Source organism: Petromyzon marinus, chromosome 43 (genome assembly GCF_048934315.1).
Source record: "Petromyzon marinus isolate PM22_M1 ecotype Great Lakes invasive population chromosome 43, UKy_Petmar_22M1.pri1.0, whole genome shotgun sequence".
NCBI classification, from domain to species: domain Eukaryota; kingdom Metazoa; phylum Chordata; class Hyperoartia; order Petromyzontiformes; family Petromyzontidae; genus Petromyzon; species Petromyzon marinus.
The window spans coordinates 324,456-351,574 of record NC_133709.1 but is presented as its reverse complement, the minus strand read 5'-3'; the positions used below and the strand labels follow the sequence as shown (position 1 = coordinate 351,574).

The 27,119-nt window shown below is 53.2% G+C and overlaps 2 protein-coding genes and 1 long non-coding RNA gene across 7 annotated transcripts in view; 1 reads left to right on the top strand and 2 right to left on the bottom strand.

Moving 5' to 3' along the window:
* SNX29 (sorting nexin 29) overlaps positions 1-15,783 on the bottom strand; it is a 68,137-nt gene extending 52,354 nt beyond the window's left edge. For 2 of the 3 annotated variants that reach the window (XM_076073676.1, XM_032970424.2), the window contains exons 1-15: positions 14,579-15,783; positions 12,237-12,298; positions 11,427-11,479; positions 9,357-9,484; positions 8,886-9,066; positions 8,403-8,473; positions 6,913-7,064; positions 6,629-6,773; positions 6,108-6,282; positions 5,791-6,000; positions 5,581-5,669; positions 5,386-5,452; positions 4,200-4,282; positions 3,710-3,773; positions 865-993 (exon numbers count right to left, since the gene is read on the bottom strand). In XM_076073676.1, coding sequence (XP_075929791.1) covers positions 865-993; positions 3,710-3,773; positions 4,200-4,282; positions 5,386-5,452; positions 5,581-5,669; positions 5,791-6,000; positions 6,108-6,282; positions 6,629-6,773; positions 6,913-7,064; positions 8,403-8,473; positions 8,886-9,066; positions 9,357-9,484; positions 11,427-11,479; positions 12,237-12,298; positions 14,579-14,585 — 1,616 coding nt within the window. In that variant the 5' untranslated portion in view covers positions 14,586-15,783. The remainder of the gene's footprint in view (positions 1-864; positions 994-3,709; positions 3,774-4,199; positions 4,283-5,385; positions 5,453-5,580; positions 5,670-5,790; positions 6,001-6,107; positions 6,283-6,628; positions 6,774-6,912; positions 7,065-8,402; positions 8,474-8,885; positions 9,067-9,356; positions 9,485-11,426; positions 11,480-12,236; positions 12,299-14,578) is intronic. The other variant, XM_076073678.1, reaches the window with a different exon arrangement.
* On the top strand, positions 13,427-15,028 carry LOC142930778 (uncharacterized). Its single transcript, XR_012946727.1, has 2 exons — positions 13,427-13,760; positions 14,572-15,028. It is a non-coding gene; the product is annotated as an uncharacterized LOC142930778 (long non-coding RNA).
* Positions 15,784-15,915: 132 nt separating the features above from the next.
* On the bottom strand, positions 15,916-27,062 carry COG1 (component of oligomeric golgi complex 1). 3 transcript variants are annotated; one of them, XM_032969959.2, is made up of 17 exons: positions 26,492-27,062; positions 25,577-25,821; positions 25,177-25,358; positions 24,294-24,485; positions 23,697-23,853; positions 22,676-22,886; positions 22,272-22,559; positions 22,041-22,157; positions 21,514-21,942; positions 20,857-21,003; positions 20,404-20,556; positions 19,823-19,962; positions 19,458-19,566; positions 18,589-18,695; positions 17,469-17,562; positions 16,833-16,886; positions 16,476-16,584 (listed from the first exon to the last, which is right to left on the bottom strand). In XM_032969959.2, exons 1-16 carry the CDS (start codon positions 26,840-26,842, stop codon positions 16,836-16,838), a joined length of 2,973 nt encoding a protein of 990 aa, XP_032825850.1. In that variant the 5' UTR covers positions 26,843-27,062; the 3' UTR covers positions 16,476-16,584; positions 16,833-16,835. The 3 variants fall into 3 exon arrangements, with proteins under 3 accessions (XP_032825848.1, XP_032825850.1, XP_032825849.1); XM_032969957.2 differs by lacking the exon at positions 16,833-16,886 and having other exon boundaries at positions 15,916-16,584; positions 26,492-27,061; XM_032969958.2 differs by lacking the exon at positions 16,476-16,584 and having other exon boundaries at positions 16,690-16,886.
* Positions 27,063-27,119: the final 57 nt, after the last annotated feature.

Sequence of the window (27,119 nt, the reverse complement as noted above, 5' to 3'; positions counted from 1 at the left end):
TGGAGGCCAACTGCCTCTAACTGCCCAGTAGCATCCTTCACGAGCTTCCTCCACAGAGGCCGATCTTGATACCGCTGGTACCAGTCATCGGCAAGTCCACTCAGCTCCACATCCTCCTGTACCACATCACTCTATCTCTTCTCTAGCCCGTGCCGCGCCCATTTAGCCCCCTCGATCCGGCCGAACAAAATCTGTTTAGGCATGCGGTGGCTGGGCATGCGGGCTACATGACTCAGCCAACGCAGCCTTGCACACTCTCACACATACCCGCACACACACTTACCCATGGACACACACGTACCCACCCACAAATAACAACGACCGCCATTCGTCACGAAGTGGCGGTGACGTCCCCACGGCGCTTGTGCCAGGCCATGTGGAAGTTAAGGCCACGTGAAGTGTCGAACGCCTGCTGACAGGTCACGGGATCCACTAAGATGACTGGCCAATGCACCACCTGAGCCCCCTACTATACCCACAAATACACGTACCTACCCACACACACATACGCGTGTTCGAGTTGCAAGCACTACGTGGTGCTTGCGGCGCCCATTAGGGAAGCAGGCACACACAGCAACCCAACCACTCGCACAGTAACGAAGCCGGCGTCTGCCGTCCCTGCCGCCGCGCGATGCGCCGAGGACAACGAGCACCATCTGGAAGTGGACGTGGCTTCGTACGAATCGCGATAATTGGGGCAATTCTAGCAAAACATAAACACACGAGGACCACTTTTTAGGCCGCATCCTCCCCCCCACCCTCCACCGGAGCCTGACGGCGCCACCCGTTATCTCGTCCATCCTCCCCTGGCTCCCGCACCCCGCTTCGTGACCCTACCCCCCCCAACAGACAGCGTACGCTCACCTGGCGAGAGCCTGCAGGCGCGCGGAGTGGCGCTCCTCGCTCTCCTCGGAACGGCGCTGCCCCTCCTCAGCCTCGCGTCGCAGCGATGCAGCATGCTCCATCTCACTCTCGAGCAGTGCCCGCAGAGATCTGCACCATAACCATCATCGTCCACACCATCGTCGTCGTCACCACCATCACCACTATCATCATCACCATCATCATCACCACTACATCACCACCCACTATTATCACTATCATGCTCAAAATAACTTACCATCATCATTACCACCGCCAATTCCCGTTCACAACCAATGACTTTGGCGGATGTTTGAACCAGTTCTCAGACTCCTCCAGGTCTACTCAGGCTTAAAATAGGTGCCAGGTGCGGCGTTTAAACTTATGTACTGGGGAAACGAAGGCTGTCGGGCGTAGTGCTGGCCACCCACTCCCTCGTGTGCCATGTTGGCGTTTATAGGTTCTCGCGAACAGCACTTGCCCCAATGGTCTGTTACAGGTCATATAGGGGATCTTTATCTTTGTGTGTGTTTGTGTCCATGGTCATTACGTGTTGTTATGTGCATGTCGGTTAACATCCCGGATACCCTTGTAACAAAGACGTTCCATCTCAAGGGCTTCTCCTGGAGAAGAGTCTCAATAAACAAGATGATCTTGACAATTCACCCAACGAAAGCAGCGGTGGCATGGGGGAACCGGGCACGGCAGTGGTGCCCGCCCCGCTGCCCACACCTTCAATTAGCACAGTTGGCCACATACGGTACGAAAGAAGTTCAACGTACGTACACCTGCAACTTCGTGGCCTCCTGCTGACGCTCACCGACATCAGCCCAATCATGTCTCCTACACGACGACTCATGCCCCCGAGCGCCACGATATTTATGCACGGGGCAACCAGTGGAGCAAAGATGCTGCTCCAAAGACCTTATTCTTGAACTGAGGATTTATTGCTGCTGCTACAGAGCACAGATTCGGCTATAGTTGGAATCCTTCTGCTGTCACATCTGGGGTGGAGCACCCAGTTCCCACCTCACTGCACGGGTTAGAATTCAGAGTCAAGCAGTTGGGGCGATTCATGGTCCAGCACCCAGTGATTCACCTCAGTCACTTGCTGGCAGTCAGTCGCCGCCTTGTCACTCTTCTATGGTTACTGCTACCATGGTTACTGTTTCTGTAAACTTTACTAATTGATTCCTCTGTCCATTTGTGCACTTGGTCCACCTGATATTAACGGTTTCATCTCATCCACACCGTTACAAGAACACACTCACTCACCCACTCACCACACACTAACTCACCCACTCACTCACCCACTCACCACCCACTCACCACCCACTCACTCACACAGTCGGATTTGCACCGCCCACTTTATTTTGTGCCAACTCTGCTCTAATTAGTAGCATAGCAATCATCGCCCGCTACTGGCAGTCGTTTCATACTGCACAGGGACAGCTACCGCTTGGGGTGCCCTACGATTGTTTGAGATTAGATGCGATCCAAGGTGTTTTGAGTTTCTGAGGCGTTTAAGCGAGCTCCACGTAAATGCTAAACATTATTATCAGTAAAGCTTAGGTTTAAAATAAAACAACTTTTAATCTCTACATTTCTAAGTGAGGTCCATTCTTCGCACATCCTTTAAAGCATCCCCTCTGTGTAATCCCAACATTTGTACACATACACGTGACGTTCTCAGTAATTGGCATGACGAAACGAACGAGAATTGCATTTTCCTCAACCTGCTTCATGTGCTTTAATGTGGAATCAATTATCTGCTGAGTGCACACGCCGTGGGAATAGGCGGCCAAGTTATGATTCAATTACAGCGGTCCTCCAGTTTCAGAAACACAGAGCGAGTGAGATGGCGGTGTGATGACATACGCAAACGTCCACGCTCCAACACTCAAACCCCACACACCCCACACACCCCACGCCCTACATGCCCTACACGCCACACACCCTACACGCCACGCGCCCACACGCCACACACCACATGCCCAACACGCCCTGCACGCGCACACCCCACACACCACATGCCCTACACACCCACACCCCACACGGCACACACCCCACAAACAACACGCCCAACATGCCCAACACGCCCTGCACGCCCACACCCCACACGCCACACCACACGCCCTACACCCCACACACCACGTGCCCACACCCCACACACCACGCGACACACACCACATCCCCACACCCCACACACGCCACACGTCCACACATGCCACACGTCCACACCCCATACGCAAATGCTCAAACCCCACACCACATCCCAACGAACCAGGGTCAAAGGTTAAAGGAAGCCGAGTGGCTCCCCCTTGCTCTCATCCCATCTATCCGTGTCCCGCTCTCCCTGTTCTTTTCCAAAATCCCCTCGGTTATGAAAAAATCTTCCCAAAATTAAAACTGCTGTTTTAGACATGCAAATGTGTCAGATTCTAAAAACGTGGTCTGTAACCCAGCACTGTGGGGAGCAGCGAGGGTTTGTAGATCACACACAAATTCGTGAAACTCCCTCCCTACCCATGAGCAAACATTACCATATAGGAGCACAGAGCTTGGGCAATTGTAGGTGCCGATTTTGGCTGCTCTTTCACTTGTCTTTGGTTCCTCCTCACCCCTCTGAGTTGTCTTCTCTCTCTTCAAGAGTGAGCGAGAACTGTGCGGCTTTGAGATTATTATGAGTTACACGTTGAGTTGATTATGACGTCAATAGCAGAGCAAGTGACGGGGCCAAAGATTGGCGCATCTCGATGGTGCCCCGAGCTGTTCGTGTGCCGCGTACCACGAGAACCAGCAATGAAATCCGATCGTGGCCGAGTGCAGAAGAAAACGTGGCGCTCACCTGCACTGCTCCTCCAGCTCATCCTTCCTGTTCATCATGGCCACCAATGCCTGCCGCAGTTCACCTTCGGGGCAGCAGAAAACGAACACCGAAAACCACGGACATGTCATCAATGACCGAGCGTGCTGGCCTCTGAAGCCCGAAGCATCAAGTTTGATTCCAGGTCAACAAGGGTGACATCGGCCACGGTTTTTGTGCGCACAAACGTGAAATGGGCCCACGGTTTAGGTACAGAACAAACCTATACACCGAACTTAGGACTCAACTACCAATTAAAAATTGCCTTCTGTTGGCATGAACATTGTTCATGTGTGTAGTCAGTGAACCATTCTGCTGTGAGGCAGTGTTCAGGACGAATCTGGTGTTTTTATCTTAGCTTAGAAGAGGCGAACGAGGTTCCACACAGCGTGGTGTCGTGACCGGTGCCGCGACCACCGGCACACGGTGGCGCGGTGGGGGGCACGTGGGGGGCACAGGAGACCCCACTCACCGATGCTCATTGAGTCCGAGAGAGGTGAGGAAGCCGAGGGGGGGCTGACACTCTTCGCTTGGCATGGGGGAGGGGGCTCGACCCTGGTGGTGGGGGTAGAGAACACAGGTACAGTATGGGCCTGTGAGCAAATCACCCAGAATGCACCCGATCTCATCAGATCTCAGAGGCGAAGCAGGTTTTTGAGCCTGGAGAGTTCTTGTATGGTTAACCACCAAGCATAACTAACCGGTGTTATAGGCTGCTGCAGTATTAAGGTTATCAGCAGAGGGCAGTGTAAAATGAGATGCTGTTCTGTACTATGATTCCCGTCTTCACCAACCCGCTCTGAGCAGCGTGCTCAAGTCTGGTGAAGTAGCGCCCATTGACCCACACTGCGTGGGGAGGCCCTCATTCAGCAGATTTACAAAAGGGATGCAAATGTGCATGCACACAATACTAAAATGGCAGTTGTAAAACCTGTGCCTCAAGCCCTGGATTTTATTGCTGACTCGGGCGACTGTCTATATGGAGATTGTATGATCTCCCCCTGTTCAGCATGGGTTTCCCCTGGGTTCTCTGGTTCCCTCACATAGCCAAACCCACACACACAATGTCACTGGTATTGGCCAAAACATCCCAATGTTGAAAAATCATCCAAAACCATGAGACAAATGTAACACGTTTGCAGTCTGCCACTGCCACCTTGTGGCAATGCTTATTCATGGCTCTGTACACATTCACTGAATATGAATTTCAACTTGCAACGTGCCACACCGTGTGCACTCTCGATAAGAAAGAGTCATAGATGCCAGAAGGCAGCCAGGTGGTAGTCAGGTGAAAATTGCGACGTCTGTCCATTGGACAACCAATGTCGACTTCTTCACAAAGCGGTACTAACATTTAACGACCCTGGAGGGATGATAGGCCGAGTAAAATGAGAACCAGGATTTGAGCTTGTAACCTTCCGATTGCGAGTCACTTATCCAGTCACCTAGCAGGATCCTATCATAGTTACAAGACTCGGTTAATGACCACGTGAGTATTATTGTAATTTTGCAACAGCAGAGAAAAGCGATGACAAAGTGGGGCGGCACCGACGGCACAGGCCTCGGTAATTATTTAACCGTCTTAAGAATCTGCCAAGTGAACGTGGGGGGTCCTGCTGCCAGTGGGGTGCCATTGTGTCTTGGCACGCGAGCCGCACCTGTGCTGCAGCAGTGAGCCCATTTGTGCCAGCTGCATGGGGAGGGCGGCAGCGTCCGTGGGAGAATCTGCGAGAACACGAACCGAGCACGCGGGTGTCAGGCTGGCGGCCTGTACTCACCTCCACCACACCCCCGCTCAACCGACACACACACACCCCCAGTCGAACGCAGGGGGAGGGGCGACGCTGACCGACCTGCTTGCAGCGGGAAGAGCAGCTCCCCGCTGTCATTGTCGTTGAACACCTGGAGGGCACTCCAGCCAACGGGTGACTGCGGCAGGGGCCTGCACCACCATCACCCGTGCGTTACCGACGGGCGTCAACAACTATCGGCGCGTCGAGTGTCAGTGGCTGCCGTGTCGGTGCGAGTGCGGTGCCGTACGGGCACCGTGGGCGGTGTCTCACTTGTAGGCCCCGTCGAGTTTTGCGTGGCCATCACCGTTCCGGGCCGGCTGAGATTTCCCATAGACCTCGTCCGCGTTGTCATCGTCGTCCTCCTCCTCTTCGTCCTCGTCGGCCATCGGCTTCCTGTCACGTGGGGCTGCAGTGACGCCGTTCTCCATCGCCTCCCCGTGGTGCCAGGGAGCCGGGTCAAAGGCCGAATCCGGACTGAATCTGCCACCAATAACACCGCAATTGCATCGCTGCAATTATATCTCACACAAGGGCAACAAACGACCCCTAACCACGAGATTGTCCCATCGTTGCCCGTGAGGCCGTACCGCGTGTGGGACGCCGCAGCGGAGACCTCACGCGGATCGTCATACCGGCCGCTCCACTCCTCCAGCTGCGTCTCTCCCCTCCTCTCCCGCTCCTCCGCATCATCGTCATCAAAAGAGATGATGCTCGTCACCGGCTTCTTCGATCGCTTCTTTCGTTCCTTGCGATTCTTGACATCTGATCAAGGCAATGTTTGCATGATGATCGATTCCCAATGGTGTCCGCACCATTCTCATGGCGCAGGGCCATCATAAAGCAAGGCGATGCGTAGTATTTTACGTTTAATACACCCATAGTAATAACAAGGGCTGCCTACCAAATTAGAATGGCGAAACTGTGCAACAGGCAGTGAAGGCGCTATCGCTGGGCCACGACACTGCCCCAACGCATGACGGTGTCATCGTCGTAAGACACTGCACGCAGAATTACCAGCACCGCTGGCGTACAGACGGGTGTGCGGGCGTGCGTGCATGCGGGCGTGCTTGCAGGACCGGAGGACCGCACTGTGTTGTCGCCAAGCTACCTGCAACCCGAGCAGACATGACGGGGGCAGGGTCGTGCACCGAGAGGGCCGTGTCCCGCGCGGAGGCCACGGGCACAACAGCTGCTCCCCCGGACGTGCGGGGACCCCCAGGACCGGAGATCTCACGCAGCAGGCTGCTCACACCCTGCATGGCGCACGCATACACACGCGTTAACAATGGCCTACCAATCATCATCACAGCCAAGGCTGCGTCGCGCTCAGAGTGCCGACGCGAATTAAAGTGATGGTGATAATCATAATAATAAATATTATTAAACACGCACGTGTGTGAGCGACGAGTCTCTGAGGAGGGAGGTAACGCTCTGCGTTGACTCCCGCAGGAGGCCCGACATGGTGGGTGCACCCCGCGACACCCCCAGGCCGCCGTTCAGGTCCTCGTTGTCGATGTTGATCGCAAACACAATGGAGTTGAGGCCTGCGGAACGACACGAGTGTAACGACACTCCTTCCACGATGCCGCGGGTGACGTCCCGACTCAAGTAAGCAAGTGAGCATAGTCACCACTACCAGGCCAATATAGTATTGCTTAAATGCCCGGGTATCTCAAAGCACCTTACATCACAGATCTTCAAAATAAAGGTTTTTTGGGTTAGATCGTGTCGTAACCCTCCACCACCCGACACGGCCAATCAGCAAAAAGGTGTCACGTTGACAAAAGACAATTAGTTCACTACTTTAGCCCACCGGTGTGTTGAAGAGTGAATCCACAACATTTACAGTTTGAGTACGACGTTTCGCTGGTAATTACATCCAGCATCATCGGGCAATTCGCCAGAATGGTAAAGCCCTCACTTGCTCTCGGCCTTAAATAGAGCAGCAGGGTGACGTCATCATTGAACTAATTTCAGGTGCAGTGATTTGAGGCGGAGGGGGGGGTATTGTAATTATATAATCGATTGGTAATCAGTCAATGTATATTCTTGGTTCTTTCGGTAAAGTCACGTTGAAGGGAAACAATAAAATAAAAAAATATATAAAACAATAAAATTCTCACGACGTTTCGACTGTAACACAAACAGTCATCATCAGGTGTGAAAACCAACGGCAAGAACATTTGAAAGAAGTGGCGGTTTGTATTTATTTATTTTTAAACGTTAGTACCACGGATAGCGATTTGACAGTTTGTTTAGAAGGACGAATCCATCTATGTTCGGAAAAGAGGAGGGGGGAGACGCAAAATTAACGTATGCTGTCTGAAAGCCACCGTAAGCGTGAACAATGGTTTATCAAATCCTTCCAATGATTGCTAAGCCAGAATCCATCTTCTCGGTTGAAATTGTCTCTGTGTTTGTATATGTGGATAGCCTCATAAATGAATCTCATTGTAGCCCGATGGCTTGCAAAGAACCTCTGTCTTGGAGGAGTCAATGTCATGTGAGCCTACTGAATTATAACAGTGATCTGCCACGGCCGAGGTGTTGGTCCTACCGTGTTTAAGGTCTGCTTTGTGTTCACGAATACGGTTCGAGACAATGGTTATGATTAGTAATGAGTTGTAGATTAGTAATTAGTTGTAATGTGTGTTATTGTGAATATGACTCACTGCCGGCCTGCACATGGGCCTTAGCATGCCAATAGGGGGCAATGCCTGCTACGTGCACTCCCAATGGAGTAATTTGCACGTTTAGCAAATTGTGTCTCGTGTGGGTGGCACGGAAATGTCGCCCAATAGGGTTGCAAGGAGTGCAGCTGAGAAGAACCCGCGGGCATAAGAGGCCACGGTGTGGCCGTGAGGGGTGGGTTACACCGTGACCTGCTGACATGACGGGCAGCATGCTCGACCGCTCATCGTCGAGGAGGAAGGCCCAGTCTTCGTAAAATTGGCTGTGGGCACAAAGTGGCAGGGCTCAGGCTGAGTGGGTCTCCAGCAGCCACCGACCATCACAACACATACAGCACAGCCTGCTCTCTCAATCACGCACTCACTCAACGGGCCACCACACAAACACACCACCATCAGCTATGCTCTAGCCACTGTGAGATGAAGACCTTCCCACATCGTTGCCATCCCTCACGGTCCTGCGAAACCGCAATCCATCTCGCTCATGCATGCGCAAAACCATTCACACATTCACGGCTATGCAGTTTTCACACCAACTCGGAGACAAAGATCCCCCATGTACCCTTTATCAGTCTGTTGGGGTTAAGTGCTGTTAGCGAGCAACTATGAAGTCCGGGAGGGCCCACAAGCTCGCGTCCGTGTGCATGCCCGTGCTCGTGCCGGAAGCCGCCGCACCTGATGCGCTGGCGCTCAGCGAGCAGCGTGTGCAGGTGGCGCTCGAGCGAGTGCTCGTTGAGTGCCGAGCGGAGCCACGCGCGGCCCCTCCCGGCGTCCGTGCCAATGGCACGCAGTGTCAGGTAGCGCTGCAGCTCGTGCCGGCCCAGCTGCTCGCGCACAAAGTGCCAGAACACCGGCTCTGCGGGAAATGGAACGAGACGCATGTCAGGGCTGTGGCAGCCTGGCGATCGAGTGACGACAACGATGCCTCTAGTGGCTGGAGTAACCGGCGAGAAAGGTTATTGGTATAGTTGTGATGATGGTGTTGATGGTGGCGATGAAGCCAGTAGCCACATAAATCCATATTGTATTGATGATGGTGACTGCAGGAAAGGTGGTGAGGATGTTGTTGATAGTAGTGGTGGTAACTGTAGGGAAGATGGTGAGTGTTGCTGATGGTGGTGGCAGCACCGCTGTGCTAGGCAGTACCGGGCTCGATCTTGCCGCCCATGCCCGTGACCTGCTTGAGAGCAGCAGCCGTGAGTGCCAGGCCACGGCTGCCCCTCCGCAGGCCGTGCTGCAGAACCGCCTCAAACTGGGCACACAGGCACGTCACCCTGCAGGGCACGAGCGAGAACGCCACAGCACTTAATAATAGTAATAATATTCTTGGTTCTTTCGGTAAAGTCACGTAGAAGGGAAACAATAAAATAATAAACAAAAATTATCATGACGTTTTGACTGCAACACAAGCAATAATCATCAGGTGTGAAACCCACAGCAAGAAAATTTGAAAAAAGTGGCGTTTTTTTTAACGTTAGCACCACAGAGAGCGATTTGGCAGTTATTCAGATGGACGAGTCCATCTATGTTCGGAAAAGAGGAGGGGGGAGACGAAAATAATGGATGCGGTCTGAAAGCCACCGTAAGCGTGAACAATCAATTAAGACCCGAAATGGTTTATCAAATCCTTCCAATGATTGCTAAGCCAGAATCCATCTTCTCGGTTGAAATTGTCTCTGTGTTTGTATATGTGGATAGCCTCATGAACGAATCTTTAATGGTAGCCAGATGGCTTGCAAAGAAGCTATGTCTTGGAGAGGTCAATGTCATGTGAGCCTAATGAATTATAACAGTGATCTGCCACGGCCGAGGTGTTGGTCCTACCGTGTTTTAGGTCTGCTTTGTGTTCACGAATGCGGTCCGAGACATATCGTTTGGTTTCTCCAATGTAACTACTACCACAGAGGCAACTTAGTTTGTAGACGCCAGGGTACTGTATGTCCGGAATCACATCTTTTACAGACGGAACCAGATCACGGATTTTATGTAATGGGTTGAATCGGACCTGGATCTTGTGTTTATTCAAGATTTTGGAGATCTTTTTTGTGATCCCCGAGGATCCTTCTTCATGGTTGGAGTGATAGCTTTGAGGATTGTGTAGTCGGAGTAACCATTAGCCTTAAGAGCTTGGTGTACGTGCTTGAGTTCACTGGCTATGTGTTCCTGGTCGGATATGGATTGGGCTCTATGGTGCAGAGTCTTGATGAGGGAATTCTTCTGGGATGGATGGTCGTGGGAATCCGGTTTCAGAGCCCAATGCATACACATGACATTCACTTCTCCAAGACAGAGGTTCTTTGCAAGCCATCTGGCTACCATGAAAGATTCGTTCATGAGGCTATCCACATATACAAACACAGAGAGATTTCAACCGAGAAGATGGATTCTGGCTTAGCAATCATTGGAAGGATTTGATAAACCATTTCGGGTCTTAATTGATTGTTCACGCTTACGGTGGCTTTCAGACCGCATCCTATTTTCGTCTCCCCCCTCCTCTTTTCCGAACATAGATGGACTCGTCCATCTGAATAACTGCCAAATCGCTTTCCGTAGTGCTAACGTTAAACATTTTCTTGCTGTGGTTTTCACACCTGATGATTGCTTGTGTTGCAGTCGAAACGTCGTGAGAATTTTATTGTTTTATATTTTTATTATTTTATTGTTTCCCTTCTACGTGACTTTACCGAAAGAACCAAGAATATGAATCCCTGCAGTCACGAAAGCTTTAAATCAAAATAGTAATAATGTTTAGATCTATACAGGACCGTTCGTGCAAATTGCATCTCAGTCACTGAGGAACCACAGACAAACAGGAAGACAGCCAGGCTATTAGCCGGAAGCGAAGTGTTGTGACCTACAGTGTGGTGAGTGGGTAGGTGAGTGTGTTGTTGTGACCTGTAGTTCCGTGTTAAATATGTTCAGCTTGGGAAAGCGTGGCAAACAATTCAATGGAAATAGGTGCGTTCCCACACCTCCAATTAGCACGGTTGGCTATGCACATGGATGTTGGTTATTTTATGTACAAACTGAGGTACATGGGGATGGAATGAGCACTGCACGATGATGTTGATAGATCTCCGCAGGTGCAAGAAAATCAGGGAAGGACAGGTTTTGCTCATGATGAGAAAGTTTGATGGAATAATGCATCAAGGGATGTTTGATTTGAAATATAATTTCCGTGATAATGTATTCACAGATTGTTTGGAGTTTAAATACCTGCTGTCTGAGTCGAAGGCAATTTCCTTCTTCCCTCCGAAGCGTATTTGGCACTGGAAAACGTAAACAAATGACGGGTGCTTTGCGGTGAAGCAGTCCAGGACCGCGCACCGAACTCCCTGTACGACCAACGGTCCCTCACATACCCGCACGGTCTCAGCAACAATTCATTACAATGACCTTTGGTAACTTTCTGTTCAAATGAAAAAAAGAAACAAAAAAACTGAATTTGCAAGGAAACTTGATGACCTGGGAGCATGTGACTAGCACGGCCGTGACCAGCGGAGTCACATGACCGGCAGTGGCTGTTGGGCTCACGTGCAAGCACAAATAATTAAACTGGCTCTCGTTGCCACGCGAATTTTTTACAGTGGTCTTCTGGCAGCATAACTCCTTGTGAGGCTGCCAGGACACAGCAATAACTGGCACGCATGAAATTTAGTGAAATTTAGCAGAATTTAATACATTTGCTGTTGGTGCCATAATTCTCTTCGCGCAAGGTGATCATGGACCCAGTCTGCGATAGTTTCACAGTCTGGGCGATGTTGCTGTGTAATCCCAAAGGATATGCATGTAATTTATTAACGCGTCACTGCTGGGCCATTAAACAGTGCCAGGGATTAAGAGCCATCTGAAAACGCGATTCCAGCGCCACTGCTCCGGAATCCGTGGACAGACGACACGAGGTGCCCGCCTCGGCTGCGTCTCCACGGAGATGCACAGACCATGCCGCCCTCCTGAGCGAGGCCTTCTGTCACAACCGACAAAACCCGACACATTCCACGCGTGCGGGGCACGGGAGATTCTCACCTGCTTCACGGCGTCCAGCAACCGGTCCAGCAGGGCCTGCCGCTCATTCTCATTGTGGACGCCTGCGTCACATAGAACCAACTGACCATCACATTCTCGCGTCTCAAACACGACCGTTCTGTATTCATCGTAAACTTACATAAAAGCCGTAAAAAAAACAATAACTTGATGGGTTTACTGTTTCGATTTAAAGCTTTCGTGACTGCAGGTATTCATCTTCTTGGTTCTTTCGGTAAAGTCACGTAGAATGGAAATAAAATAATAAAATAAAACATAATAAAATATTTTATTTTGTTTTATTTTAAAATATTTTATTTTGTTTTATTTTAATTTTAAAATAAAATATTTTATTATGTTTCATTTTTATTATTTTATTTCCATTCTACGTGACTTTACCGAAAGAACCAAGAAGGGTTTACTGTTGGCTGCCACAGTGATATTTTCTTTGCAAATGTGCAGTGAGCTTTATGTACATGCTGAGCTTCACGGGCCATGTTCATGGGCCCGAATGTGGATTTTATTGAGGGGCGATCCATGCCAGATATGAAGGCAGGAATGCGATGCGAAACTAGAGGTGAGGAATTCCTAAGTATTGTCAGAGACTAATGATCCAAGCAATGTTCCGATACTGTAATTATAATCTCTTCCATCCATATGGGTAGAGTGTTGGAACCTCGCAAGCGTGGGTTTTCTCTGGGTGCTCCACTTTTCTTCCACATGTAAAAACATTTGGCCAATAACACCTTAATATCGAGGACTGCAGGGCTTTGGGGGGAATAATGGCGTAGGCTACCACCTAGCCTTTTCCGCTTGTTTGTGGCTCCTCTTCGCACCTCTCTCTCTTTAGTTTCTCTTTTCCAAAGTAAGGACTTCACGGCGGTGAGTTACAAGATTATTATATTATTGTAAACCATGACTCGTGTTATGTTCACATGAAAACACATAAACACGGACTGTCTACCACACAGTTCCATGTTGTTTACACGGCAAATGTGGAAATAAATGAATACGGACTGTTTAAAAACTAAAATCAGTAACAGGCAGATGACTAGACTTTAAGCCGTGCTCTGGGTCGCACCAGCAGTAGCAGCGCGTCAACACCCGTAATGATTCACGTGGTGTTCTTTGGCAGGAAGAGGGCACCTCGAGTTCTGCATGAGCCCTGACAACTGCCACCGTCGCCAACCACGGCCAGCACTGCACCACTCCAGTCTACTCCGCTGAACGGGGTATAAATCACTGTCGTGGTGCCCCCCACACAACAGCTACAATGCCCCCCACACAACAGTTACAATGCCCCCTCACCGTCCCCGCTTTTTCCGGGAGTTGGAGCCGGGCCTGTTCACCACATGGGTGTATAATCGGCACCGCGTAAATAAGACTTGAATCAGGACCAGAATTCACTCTTCATCCTGTGCCCAGCGTGAGTGAGGCCCACGTCACGGTGCTCTGTGTAGACGCCACTGTACTTCAAAAGCAAATCTGAAGCAATGCCCAGAAGCTATCGAGGTAACGGTGTCAACAGTAAGTTTTCTCGTGTTTACATTACTCACATCTCCACCACCAAAATCAGTTCACCACCACCACTCCATCCATCCTGTAATACAACCGTCATTATTGGCCCTCATCACCATCACCCACCATTCTGCCACATGAACCATCGCTGACCTCCCTCCATCAGCCCTCTTCCTTACTTTTCCACGATCACCATCGCTTCTCATCCATCCACAACCCGCCTTCTCCCAACACCATCCACCCCATACCTCCACCACACCTCCACCCATCACCGTCCTTCACAACCATTCATCCTACTTCATCACCACACCCCTCGTTTCCATCAGTCTTTCCAAAATCACCACTATCCACACAAATCAATATTCCTCTCTGCCATCAATCACCTCCAATCCTTGAGTCTCTTTCACTGCCGTTCGCCCTATTTTACTGTAACTACCAAACCCATAACCCTTTCACCATCTCTCTCGCATCTCCCTGTCAACACCACCATTTCTGACCTCGGTCCACCACCACCTACCAAAGGTCACCTGCAGCAGTATCCGCCTACCCTGCTCCTCCTCCTCCCTGTTGTTGTTGTCGTCGTCCTGCTGCTAACGGCGCTGCGACATCACTTCGGACTGAGGCGCCTCCACGCCGGGGAACCGAGGGCGCGCCGCCTCTCTGCTCTTCCCATGTCCCCATCCTCTTGTCTCTTCCCCTATCACTGTCCCTATCGCTCTTCCCCTGTCCAATTCCGTCCCTGTGTCAGACCCCTGATCCTGTCTCGGTCACTGCCGCTGTCCGTGTCCCCCTGTCCCACACCCCCTGTCCCTGTCCCGAGCCCTCACCGCTCATGGTGCCCGTGACGAGACCGCGGCCTCGGCGCTCGGATAGAAGCGCTGCCGGGCGATGGCGATGCCGAAGCAGCCAGCCTCCCGCCCGCCCGTCGGCTGGCACAGGACTACGAGGCCGCCTCTCGGCCCAGGGACCGCGCGAATGTTCAGGGCAGTCACGGCCTCGGGACCCCCTGAGCCGAGACCCCTAACCAAGGGGCACTCAGGGAGCCGTGGAGCCAGGGACCCGGGACGGGGCAGTGGAGGAGGCGGGAGCTCGGGGCGGGCGGAGCCGAGAGCTGGGCCACGCCTGCCCTGCTCACGCCACCATCACCACCACTACTGCGGCTTGCACAACAACAACTTCACGGAATCGGTTGCTCTAAAGTTTCATCCTAAATTAGTGCAACCTGTGGGGATGTGAACATAAGTTTACTACTGATCAGAAATAAAATGTTGAAACCAGTCCAGAATGCTGCTTGTGTTACTGAAAAGATGCCTCTTCTTTGATTCTTTAGGTAAAGTCACGTAGAATGAGAATAAAATAATAAAATATTCTCACGACACCTCATCAGCCGTACGGCGTAAAAAAATACTGTTATTTTTCATAGATATGTGGGAAGGTGATTGCGAACTTTTGAAGGCAAATGTGTATTCCACTCTGCATACACTGATTAAATGTTTACCCCCCACCGCCAAAGGAATGTGGAATATCCACCACGAGCTCAGGGATATAAACATTAGCACCACCTCGATGCTCAAGCGAGCGGGAAGCAAACGGGAAATCACTTCACATGACGCAGGAATCCTATAAGAATCCCCCCCGCGATGTGGAGGAATCATCTGGAGAACACTTCACGTCTCAAGCGTGCGTCCCACGTGCACGCGTGTTATCACTGATGGGAATAAGCAAACTCGTTCTTCGCAACCGTATCACCTGCACTTCTAAGTGTTATGTGAATCTTGGCAAATACCAGTTACAGTATATAAATGCATGCATAATGTACGTTACCATGAATTCCCCCTTTTTGCTTGTGAAGGGCTCACAAGTGACGTCATCACATCTATCCATTTAAGGACCGAAACAGGATTTCTCCACAAATTTGGCTGTCGCCTGATGAAGCTAGCTGTAATTACTGGAGAAACTTCGTACTCAGATTGTAAATGTTGTGGATTTGCTCTCCAACACACCGGTGTGCTGTACTAATTCGGTTGGTGACGGGTTTAACGACACATTTATATTTACACGATTAACCAAAATAAAAAAAATCTATATTATGGACTAGTTACATTGTTTTAGCTATAGAATGAAACCCAACGCAAACCGATGCAGAACAGGGGAGCACATCCTCCACATACGCATTCACAGATTTATTTCATTTATTTTCTCCACCACCAAAACAAGAACTTTACAGCCACCCGACCCAGATCTACCCATGGTTAAATAGGGAAACCTACTTGAAAAGGAGGCTGCCATGACTCCGCAACAGACTCCACTAAGTCCAAACCCTGTGTGCTTATGCGAGGGGAAGAGGAACAGACTGTTCACCACCATCTTCTCCCACAGTGATGTGTGGTCAGCTGCACAAACACTGCAGGTGGAACTCCTCCATCAGATTGCCAACGCAAGCGTTGTGCATTGTTTGGGAAAACCCATGCAGGGTGTTTGCTGCTACCGGCCAACAGCCATGACACTCAAGGACTATCCTACCTGGTAATACCGCTGTGCCTGTAAACCGAAAGCAGAGTACACCCCGCATGCTGGTGCTTCCGTAACCAAGGTGGCCCGAGCTAGTCCGGAGCCCTTGTTAGCGCCAGCTTGACTCGATGGAGAGTGCTGGTTGTTTGCCGTGTGTGTGTGCGTGTAGATCCGCTGCTCATTTGGTGATGGCCGACAGCCAGCCAAGCTTGAAGAGGGACGACCCAGGCTGAGAGCCCTCATCGTGCGACGCGAGCTGCCTGAATAAGGCCCCAGGGGGACGCGTGTCCACCCCCTGTATGCCGCCCAGCGATACTTCCACCTGACACACACACACACACAAACACCGCTCAAACACGGAACCCAGTGTTGTCTGCGGCCGGTGCTGGGCAGGAAGTTCAAAGAAGCCCCAAGAAGCTCCGAGAAGCCCCTTCCCTACTCCTGCATGCGCAACCGCTGCTATGTCCTGAAGGCTAGTGTCACGGCAAGCAAATAGAGGCCCTCGCCACTGCACCTGGCCGGCCAGCACACCACGGCGGTACACACGGCATGCCCCACACCGGGCTGTACCTGTCAGCTCCCCGACAGCCCGGCTGGCTCGGAGCCTGGCATCTCCTCACACCACTGGAAATGACAACAGGGATAGAGACGCGCTCGCCCACACCGAGTCAGCAAACGCAGAGCGTGGAGATTCCCACGCGGATCCCATGAGTGGAAAAGTCGGAGCACCATGCATGAGGGTGCTGCAGTGTGCATGTGTGTGTGCATGCGTGTGTGCTGGGCAGTGAGAGTGCTGGGTGGTGACCGTGCTGGGTGGTGAGAGTGCTGGGTGGTACGTGTGCTGGGCGGTGACCGTGCTGGGCGGTGAGCATGTTGAGCGGTGAGAGTGCTGGGCGGTGACCGTGCTGGGCGGTGAGAGTGCTGGGCGGTGAGAGTGCTGGGTGGTGAGAGTGCTGGGCGGTGACCGTGCTGGGCGGTGACCGTGCTGGGCGGTGAGAGTGCTGGGCGGTGAGCGCGCTGGGCGGTGAGAGTGCTGGGCGGTAACCGTGCTGGGCGGTATCTGTGCTGGGCGGTGAGAGTGCTGGGTGGTACGAGTGCTGGGCGGTGACCGTGCTGGGCGGTGACCGTGCTGGGCGGTGAGAGTGCTGGGCGGTGAGCGCGCTATGGAATGGTGAGCATTAGGTGGTGGTGAGCGTGCACCCTCACCGGTGCTTGCGCTGTGGCTGGCCCCCTTCTCACTGGGGGGGTGGCTCTGCGTTGGGAGGCCAAGCTGGAGGCCGGCAGGGGCAGCAGCGCAAACCTAGACCACCACACGAGCCGAGGGCCCAGTCCCCCGTGTTACGCACAATCCTTTACTGCGACGCAACGTCCACTCCGTGTTACCGTTCCAACTATTAGGAAGTCAGCCCAGAGCCAATAGTGCTAAATCCACATTCATATGGTGGGGGCGAGTCTAACCATAGGACAAACACTGTTGACTTGACCACTAAGGGGCACTCATTTTACTGACCCCAAAGGCATGATTGACAGAGTCATTCCCCAACCAAGGATTTGAACTCGCGACCACTTGCTCGACTACCAAGCCATGCGTCCGGATCCTATCACAGTGACAGAATGAGCTCAATGCCCTTGTTAGTAACTGCATTATTTCGTAACAAATCCCGGGATCCAGTGGATAGAGGCCTCCTCGTGGTACAGGCCTTGCTTATTTAACCGTCATAAAATACGCACAACTGTCCGTATTACAGGTGTCAAAGATCCTGTGGAGTGGATCACTGTGAACCATTGCCAAATCTGCCAAGAAATTCGGGATGCACGGATAAGAGGTATAAAATGGGCTAGACACACCTATGACATGTAGGCCGCAGGCCAAATGCATGAGGGGTCACCAACAGTGAGATGCACTTGTGATTAATTTTCTTTTTAACCCTCAACAGCTGCAACCATTTCCACATAATGCAACGCCTTTGTACGTTTGTACTGCATGCATATGCCAGTTAAGGTCACTTCTTTCATGCACTGTATGATGTGTGCGCATTCATATTTCATGAATTTGTATAATTTAGACGCATGCTATAGTGCCATGTATAAATTAGAAGACGGTGCAAATCGTCGATGATGTTACCACGCATGTTGTATGTATGTTGAACTTTCGCACCGTATGTAGCCAACTGTGCTAATCATCGCCACCTGTGGCGTAACACTGCAGCCTGCGCGGGTGAAACACGGCGGTGCTTTCGCAAGAGCCTCCCCGCTGTCTTGAGACCGCCAGGATCCAACACCACGCTGAGGGAGCATCACGGCGCTCGAGCGCATGGGGGCAAACCTGGCATGCGTGGCGGCCATCGCCAGCAGGCTGGGGGCCTCAGGGCCCGACGGGGCCGGGCGTCCCGTGTGCTGCCTCTCGGTGCCCGTCAGGACACCAAACAGCACCTGGAAGGCATCACCACCACCACACAGTTACCAGCTCGGTGGCAAACGCTCGACAGCAACGATTATGCAACCTGCCCTGCTACAAGTCCACAATTGCCGTTCCTGCAACTCGAGCTGTACCAGAACTGCAGCTCTGATGGTTGGGACTCATGTCACTGGTGCTGAACATGGCTGACAGGCACAAACGAGTGTGCATGTGTGCGTGCGTGTCATTATAATACAGTGGAGTAGTTTTTAAAACGCTGAAATAACAAGCGTTCAATTCCCAGCTATGGCCAACATCTTGACAAGTGGTCTTAAACCAGATCTTTGCCTTAAACATGTTAACTCAGCCTTGGTGCAGTGTGTAAATGTGAGCAATGTGGAGATAATGGTGACCACACTCCATATTGCCTTAACAGACTGCGTCAAGTGCTGTTAGCAAGCACCTATGAAGACCAGAATAACGAGCGAGTGGGTGGCCAACACGACACCAATGTTAATGTTTACACAACTCAATGGGTACTCGTTTAAGACCGAGTTGACCTAGGGGAGACCTAGGACCGTTTCAGTTATTTGTCATTGATAATGGTGACCTGTAAGCGAGATTTTAACTCGGGTCGCTGGGTTCATAGCGTAGTGTACTAACCAGTGCACCACCGCTCCTCACGTGGCGGTATTGTGTTTGCGCGCAAACATCGCATGAAGGTTGCACAAACGTCCTACAACGTTCTGACCATAGGGTGGGATATGCTTGTGTGTATGCACATGGATGCGTCATACATTGGTGCGTTGCAGCAGTCTCTGGAGGTGCAGGTGGAGGTGTGGGGTGAACACGTCCAGGTCAAACGGGTCCACGTGGCTCTCGAGGTCGTCCACCACGGCCTGTATTCTGCAGAGCGGCACCGGCAGCTGATTGGCCAGTGCAGTAGATGTAATGTCATCCCTAGCGACTGCTGACACTCCCACAGATTTGTGATCTCACGAGGACTCTCGTGTTTATTTCAACACAAAGTTGCGTTTTTTCTCGTACAGCATTCGGATCCCGATACCACCGCTGCAGACCGGACTTTACGAGCATTTTCAATGCTCAGGCCAAGGGTCCACAATGAGGAGGCCCCAGTCCCCACACTGAGGGTCGTACGTGCCTCGCGTGGAGAGGGGTTCCCCGAGCAGCGGCACTGCTACCGCGCGTCCTCTCGGGCCGAACCGCCAGCACGCCGTGCATGAAGCGCAGGTCAAAGAGAAGCTGCAGCGCCCTCGCCTGGCACATGGGGGTCGTCCCAGCCTACATGGACCACACGCACACAAACGCACAGTTCGGATATCTGTGTGAGCGTGTGTGTGTGTATCCCCACTGTGGGGTGTGTGCGAGTGGAGTGTGTGGTATATGAGCAAGGCTGCGTTGTCTGGGTCATGTAGCCTGCATGTCTAAACAGCTTGTTTGGCCAGATAGAGGAAGCTAAATGGGTGCAACACAGGCTAGAGAGGAGAAGGGCTGATGTGGTACAGAAGCACGGGGTGATGTCTCCACTACTTAGTGGCAAACGGCGGTTGTTAAAGAATGTGCTGTGCAAGTGTAGACTTAGGTACATAATGTGGTGTGTCAACATCAAGTGTTGTCCCAGCCTTCATAGAGGATCGCTAACAGCAGCATTTGCCCCAACAGTTTGTAAAAGGTTTCACGGTGAATCTTTGTCTCTGGGAGTGTGCGAGCATGCATTCCCACCGCGGGCTGCAGGCGAGCTTCATAAGCTGTGAGGACGCCATCCATGACGGCCTCCAGCAGGGCTTGCCGGGTAACCCGGGGCACGGCCTGGGCCCCTACAGCCCCCATGGCTTGACCCAGCCCGAACAGCAAGGCCTGTGCTGGGAACGAGGCCTGCAGGCCCCACAACGAAACGAGCACACAACACACCTCCGATGAGCATTGTTGGCGATGTACGGTGTGAAAGGAGTTCACTAACAGCACTTGCCCCAACAGCATACATAAGGTTATACGGGGGATATTAGTCTTATTTATATGTCCGTGTGTATATGATGTGTGTGTTACGCGTGTCTATGGAGTGTGTAGGTGTGTGCAGTATGTGTGCAATGTGGTTGAGTTTTGGTGTGGGGGGATGTCTGATGTGTGTATGGCGTGTGTTTGTACAGTGTGTCAGTGCTCTCCTGCGTTCTGTGCCTGTGCAGGGAGATGTATTTTTGATGCCACACTCCCCCCGGACTCCGTCTCCTCCATGATCTCGATCTCCTCCCAGTTTGGGGTGGATCCCAACACGCGGCCGGGACTCTCCACTCTCAGAGTGGATCCAAACTCGCTCACCGCCACCTGCAGGACGAGCCATTATACTGTGTCACACCGAGGAACAGTTCATCACCATCTCCATCCACTCCTGAATTATTGAAGGTCTTCATGATCACATCACTCGCAGTCATGCTGGACGCATGGTCTCCAGGTTGATATTCCTGTCACTGCATTTCACTGTACATGGGTTTCAAGTCAATAGTCTGAGCCAACTCGTGTTACTGGAAATTTAAGTTAGATTTCTTCAGGTATGCGGTTTTTACTATGATTTATATTTGATTGTTGATGCTCTGTTTAATTTTCACTTTGTTGCTGTACTTTATTTTAGTTTTGCTTTAACCATTTTGGTTACGCATAAGTGAGACTCCTATCCTGCTCTCTTGAGTTATCGCCTGGTTAGACAAATTCAACGTGCACCTTGAAATCTGCACGTGGTCACCGTCGCCTCTAGCCCAGCGGACCGTCTGGAGCCGAGCTCCGCATTTGCGTGCACGTGATCCTGCGGCCTCCGGCAGTGGGGCGTGCTGCTCTCACCTGGGCCACGTTGCGGCTCCACGCATCATACGCACGCAGGCTCAACGCGCCCAGCTCCTCCGACAGCTCTGTCCACGCCGTGTACGCCCGCCCCGCGGGCACCGATCTCGCTTCCCCGGCCAGAGCTCGCGGCAATGGCCTGACCGCCTCGGGAGGTGACGTGACACCAGCCGCGCCCAGGATGGCGAGCCGCAGGCTCGGGCATAGCTCAGGGATGGCGCGGCACAGCCGGGCAACGAACAGCACGATAGCGAGGTGGTGGCGCCGCTGTTCATCGTCGCCGCCACCGCCTTCCTGCAAGAGCTTGGCTGAAGCGTCCAGATGGCCGCGAGCGCAAGCGGAGAGAGCCGTAATGCACGAGGCGCTCTCTTTCTGCAGCGTCTCCTGCACGCGGCCCGAATCCGCAAAGCGGTCGAATCCAGCGCTGTCCTGTCACGCACAGACACACACAGACGCGTGGTCACAGATGCATGACACGATGCTGCTATGTCCTACAGATTCCCATGAACGGAGCCCTCCCCTGGTACCTGCTGTGGGAGTGGAGCCTGGCCGGAAGCGGGGGGCCCTGCAGGGGGAAGGTACGCCGCCACATCCTCGATGCGGGCCCTCAACTTAGCGTCCAGCGCAGCACACAAACCCTGAACCTGTGACCAAGCACACACATATGACCACTCAATCATGAGCAAACACACTCCGTCCCTACCTCCGCTAGCTTATAAGTAGTGCACACACGTCACCATCTTTAGGACAGCACCTACCATGGGTGTGTGTCCTCGGGCCTTCATAGTCAGGCCGGCCCAGGTGGGCACTTCCAAGCAGGTCTGGGAGGAGACGGCGGCCGCGGGCAGGGGTGGTGGCGCGGGGGCGCCTCCCCACGCAGCGTGGGGGGCCAAGTCCCCCGGTGACTCCGTCCACAGATAGGAGGAGGCGTCCGTCTCGGGCGAGGGTCCGGTGCGGTGGCGTGGCGTCCCCAACTCGAGAACGGCAGCCTGCAGGGCCTGCTGGGAGGAGGTCGCGATGGAGTCCAGCGTCTCTTGGAGAAGCTCCTGATGCATGCGCACACACGTCCTGGCATGAGACATCTCATCTGGGAAACGTCGGTTTGCTGCTCCATACGCCCGGCCGCATGGGGAACAAAGGGGTAGGGGGCGCCCGATCTTACCTCCACTCTCTGCATGAAGAGTGGCTGTAGGAACTCGTCCCACAGGGACAGCGGGCGCCCCAGAAGGCGGGCGCACATGGGTGTCCAGCGGCGCGCCAGCCCCTCACTGGCTAACAGCTCCCAGACTGCGTCGCGCATTCCGGCCAAACCGCGCAGGGAGCGCACGAATGGCAAAAGGCGCCGCACGCCCAGAGACACGTCTTCGCGGCACCTGCTTGGCCGCACGGCACACAAGTGTGTAAGTAACACATGTACATTCATACGTGTGTGCTTGCGTGTATCATGTGCTGCACATATGCCCATCTGCTATAGCAGAAGTGTAAGTTCAACCGAACCTATGTCTATGCTTTATTGACCTGGTCAAAGCCTATCATACTTTATATTATGCTGCATGCTTTAAGGTTGGGAACCCTCTGCCCAGAATAGTTGAGGACCTTCATGATGGTGGGCAGGCCCGGGTAAAGCTGTGTGACCAGGAGTAAGAGCCAATTCCTGTACACCATGGAGTGCGACAGAGATGCCCTCTGGTCCCGACACTATTAACAACGTATTTGACCATGTTGCTTGAGAAACTTTCCATGGCAGTAATGGAGAAAAAACTGGTTCGGACACAATAGTGCCAACGGTGTCAGTTTGTAAAGGATGTTAAGGGGCAGTTTTATGCAGTCGCTGGATTCCCTGCATGAGGCATGCAACTCGATTACCAAGGTTCGTTGAGGGACATGCACTTTCATCTTGGCACAGGTTTATTCCTGGCCATAAATTTTAAAAAGTGGCCAGTGATATCTAAAACCAATGCTGGGCCTCCCCTAGGTCGATTGCACTTTAAATGAGTTCCTACTGCAATGTGTAAACATCAGCATTGGAGAAATAAAGTCGGACGGGAGTAGTTCTGGCCACACCACGCCTTTGTGGGCTGTGGCGGCCTTAATAGGTGTTCACTAACAGCACTTGCCCACACGGTCTGTATGACTACATGCGAGATCTTTGTCTCTGTGCACTGTGGCCATAGTTTGCGTACAGCGTGACCCAGTGTAGGAGGGAGTGGCGAAGGTGCTGGAGTGAGATGCGCGAAGGCATCATGGTCGGCACCGGGCGGAAGCTCAGGACATCGGGGGGCAGGTGGCGTCCCCACGCCTCCGCCCCGGCCCAGTCCAACAGAACGCCTTGTCCTGTGCCTGTGCTCCGGCGTTCCAGCCAATCAGAGACATACACACATGCGATGTGGGTGGAAGTCGTACACTGGAGGATGCAGCTATCACATTTGACCAGATTTGAAAATGGAGCAGAAACTATTGCCCACGATAATGGCCTGAGGAAATTGCCCTGGTGCATCGCGGTGGCCAGGTGGTGACTCTGCTGTAGAGGGCTCGCAATCAGAAGGTCGTGAGTTTACATCCTGGTTGGGGGGATTGGTTGGCTAGGGCCATCATCATCTTTCTCTTTGGAGTTGATACAATGAGCAGCACTTTGTCAACAAGTCAACAATGGTTGTCCTATGGATAGAATTGCCTCTGCCATAGAAAAGCAGGATTCCCACCATTGGCTAAGGGCTATGAACAGGCTTTGAGTACCATTTCAGTTGCTCATTGCGGGAAAGGGGTTGAGACAGGCGCACCGGAACGCGTATCGGAGGCAAGGGACTCCAGCGTGCTGATGAGGAGTCCGCACGGCGCATCCTCCATCTCTATCCCCACCCCCGCACCCTCCTCGCCCGGCCCGGGTGGCGAGTAAAACACGGCATGGACCTGGTAGAGCGTGGTGGCCACGGACTCCACGACAGTGCACACCTGCGCCTTGATGCTCGACCCTGCACACACGCAAGCGACACAGGGAGCCGGCGCTAAACATGCAGATAATGGAGAGGGGGTTCTCTTGCTGCTGCGAGATGCAGGACCAAGGTGAGATGAAGACCTGAACTCAAGACCATGCCTGCTGATGATCGTGATGTTGATGCTGATTGCTGGTCGTCTGATTTTTAACTCTATCAATGATGTAGATTTATCCCGAACTGCATTCGGTTAAAGATTGTGCAAACATCCCAATGCAGGAAATTTTACCTACAAATTACACAGTTGGGATTACACATGCAGCAGCAACATCACCCTAAACCTGCAAAGACCCTCCTGATGAAAGTCTTGAGACTCAGCAAGGCTTTCCTGTGTAAATGAACGTAAATTAAAAAAAACATCGGTTATGGTGACATCTAAACAACGTCATCGATGAAGGCCAAAAGCAAACTATCATCAGCAGATATCAACTATCCACTGCTGGAGGAAGGACTCCCCAAACAATCCCCATCTCTCAAGGTCCTGGGAAGCAGCAAAGGGGAAACCACTTCAAGAATTTTCCCAGGTTCTGGCTCAAGAGCCCTCACATGGTTCCCATGCATGGTGGACTCAAACAGGATGGCACAGAGGGAACTTGAGCCGTGGACCTGCCTTGGACAGAAAACTTTAGAGAGAAAGTAATAATAACAATGCTGTTGGGGCTGTGCTGACCGTGTTGTGGCTCGTTGAGGAGGCCTTGCACCACGCTCTTGCGCGCCAACAGGAAGTCGGCGAAGGCCTGGCGAGGGGAGGCCTCCTCCAGCAGCATGACGGCGCACAGAGCATCCGTCACAGCCTGGTCAGCCACGGCGCGCACCCGCAGCACGGCGCGGCTCTCCTGCAGGATTGCACTCCTGCCGCAGCGGGGCAAGGGGAGGAGCGTGGTTCAGGGCCACATGCAGGACGCGCGAGTCACACGGCCTCCTTCTCACGCCGCTCCTGTCTTCTTGTCTGTCTGCTTCTCTGTCACCTTATGTATCTACGTATCTGTCAGCTTGTCTGTCTCCACGTCTGTAAGTTTGTCTGCCCACTTGTATGTCCGACTCATCGTCTGGGCGTCGTGAGTGATCACCTGAAGTGAGCGGCCGCCGCGGCCTGGCGCGCCAGCAGCGGGAACCGCGCCAGCAGCGGAGGGCACGCGGGCCCGGCCGGGTTGCCCGCCACGCCCAGGGAGGCCATCACGTGGCGGCACAGCAGGCAGAGGCGTGCGGCCTCCAAGTGGCGGCCGGCCTCCAGCCAGCCCCAGATGCGCTCCGGCACGCCGAGCACCAGCCGCACCTGCGCGGCCAGCGCGAAGAAGCGCTCCTTGCCTCGCTCCTGCAAACGGGCGAACACGCAGACACTCGTTCTCCGTAGCCAGCACCCGCCCCTCGTGCTGACGGCGTTACACGAACCAGAGAGACGAAGCCGTCCTGGGACAGCCATGCCCAGCAGTCCCGTGTCTCATGTTGAGGAACTCGGTCGACCAGACTGTGTTCAACCACCATGCAGCAGGTCACAACAATACACTCGGCACACTCCAGGGCACCTCACTTTCCTGATTATTTCCTCGCACTGCCCCACTTTGGAATTCCCTCCCATTATAGCTTTTCCCAAGCTATTACATTTACCTCACTCAATGCAAGAGTTGGGTTAAATCCGATTACAAATTGGATAGTGCTGTTTGTTGACGTTCGCTTGGCATGTGGACCTTTGGTCCTGTGCTCAGCTACGATCTACATGATTCGGAGATGGAACTGTCATCCAGACCATCTTATCCATGCAAAGCAAATACGTGAATTCCACATCTGCTCGTCCACTTTCCTGTCAATCTGCTTGTTCGTCGGCACGTCTGTCTGCTTGTCTGTCCGTCAACTTGTCTGGTCAACCTATCAGTCTGTCTATCCGCTTATTCGTCTGCTTATCGATCTTCTGGTCTTCATGAAGATCGAGCAGCACCGCGACCCGACCCGCAAATCCGAACCACGCCACCCTGCGCGTCGCTCACCGCTCCCGCCTCCTTCGCTGCTCCGCGGGGACTCGAGTCGGGGGTTGCGGACAGGCCCGAGTCTGGCTGCGGGCTCTGGCAGTGCGCGCCCATGTCCCGCACGGCCGCGCGCACCCGCTCGGCGCTAGCGCGCATCCCGGCCATGGTGTCCGCCGCCTCCATCAGGTCGCGGTAGCGCTCCCCCACCATGAGGCGCAGCTCTTCCTTCTTGTGCTCGATGTCGGCCCGCACGGCGCGCTCCGCGCCGCGGATTTCCTCCACCGAGTGCCGCTCGAACAGGGCCGCCGAGTCCCCCGCCGTGCACTCGGCGAGCAGGGCCCGCGGGGTCCCGGGCGCAACAGACGTCGCCATAGCCGTCGCCACCGTCTCGGCTCCCGTTCCGCTTGGGTCACCGGCCACGCGCTTCAGGAGTTGCGCGCGGTACCAGCGGACAACACCTTAGGCGGGGAGGCCCCGGTTCCGCCACGCGAGTGGCAGCGACCGACGTGAAGACCCCGCGTGCGGCGCCGTGGCCCAACGAAGACCGACGCGGACTTAACGATGCTCCCCACCCAACATGGCTGAGCGCGCGCACGCGTAAGCCTGACCCGCCAAGCGACCACATTCCCTACACCTGATGGGCGCGGGA

Excerpts from the sequence above, each read along its gene's own strand:
- COG1 (XM_032969957.2), bottom strand. The coding sequence starts at position 26,842 with ATGGCGACGTCTGTTGCGCCCGGGACCCCGCGGGCCCTGCTCGCCGAG. Across the intron at positions 20,557-20,856 it reads AAATACATCTCCCTGCACAG|GCCTCGTTCCCAGCACAGGC; the intron begins GCACAGAACGCA and ends TGGGGCCTGCAG. Across the intron at positions 17,563-18,588 it reads ATGGCCGCCACGCATGCCAG|GTTTGCGCTGCTGCCCCTGC; the intron begins GTTTGCCCCCAT and ends GTGGTGGTCTAG.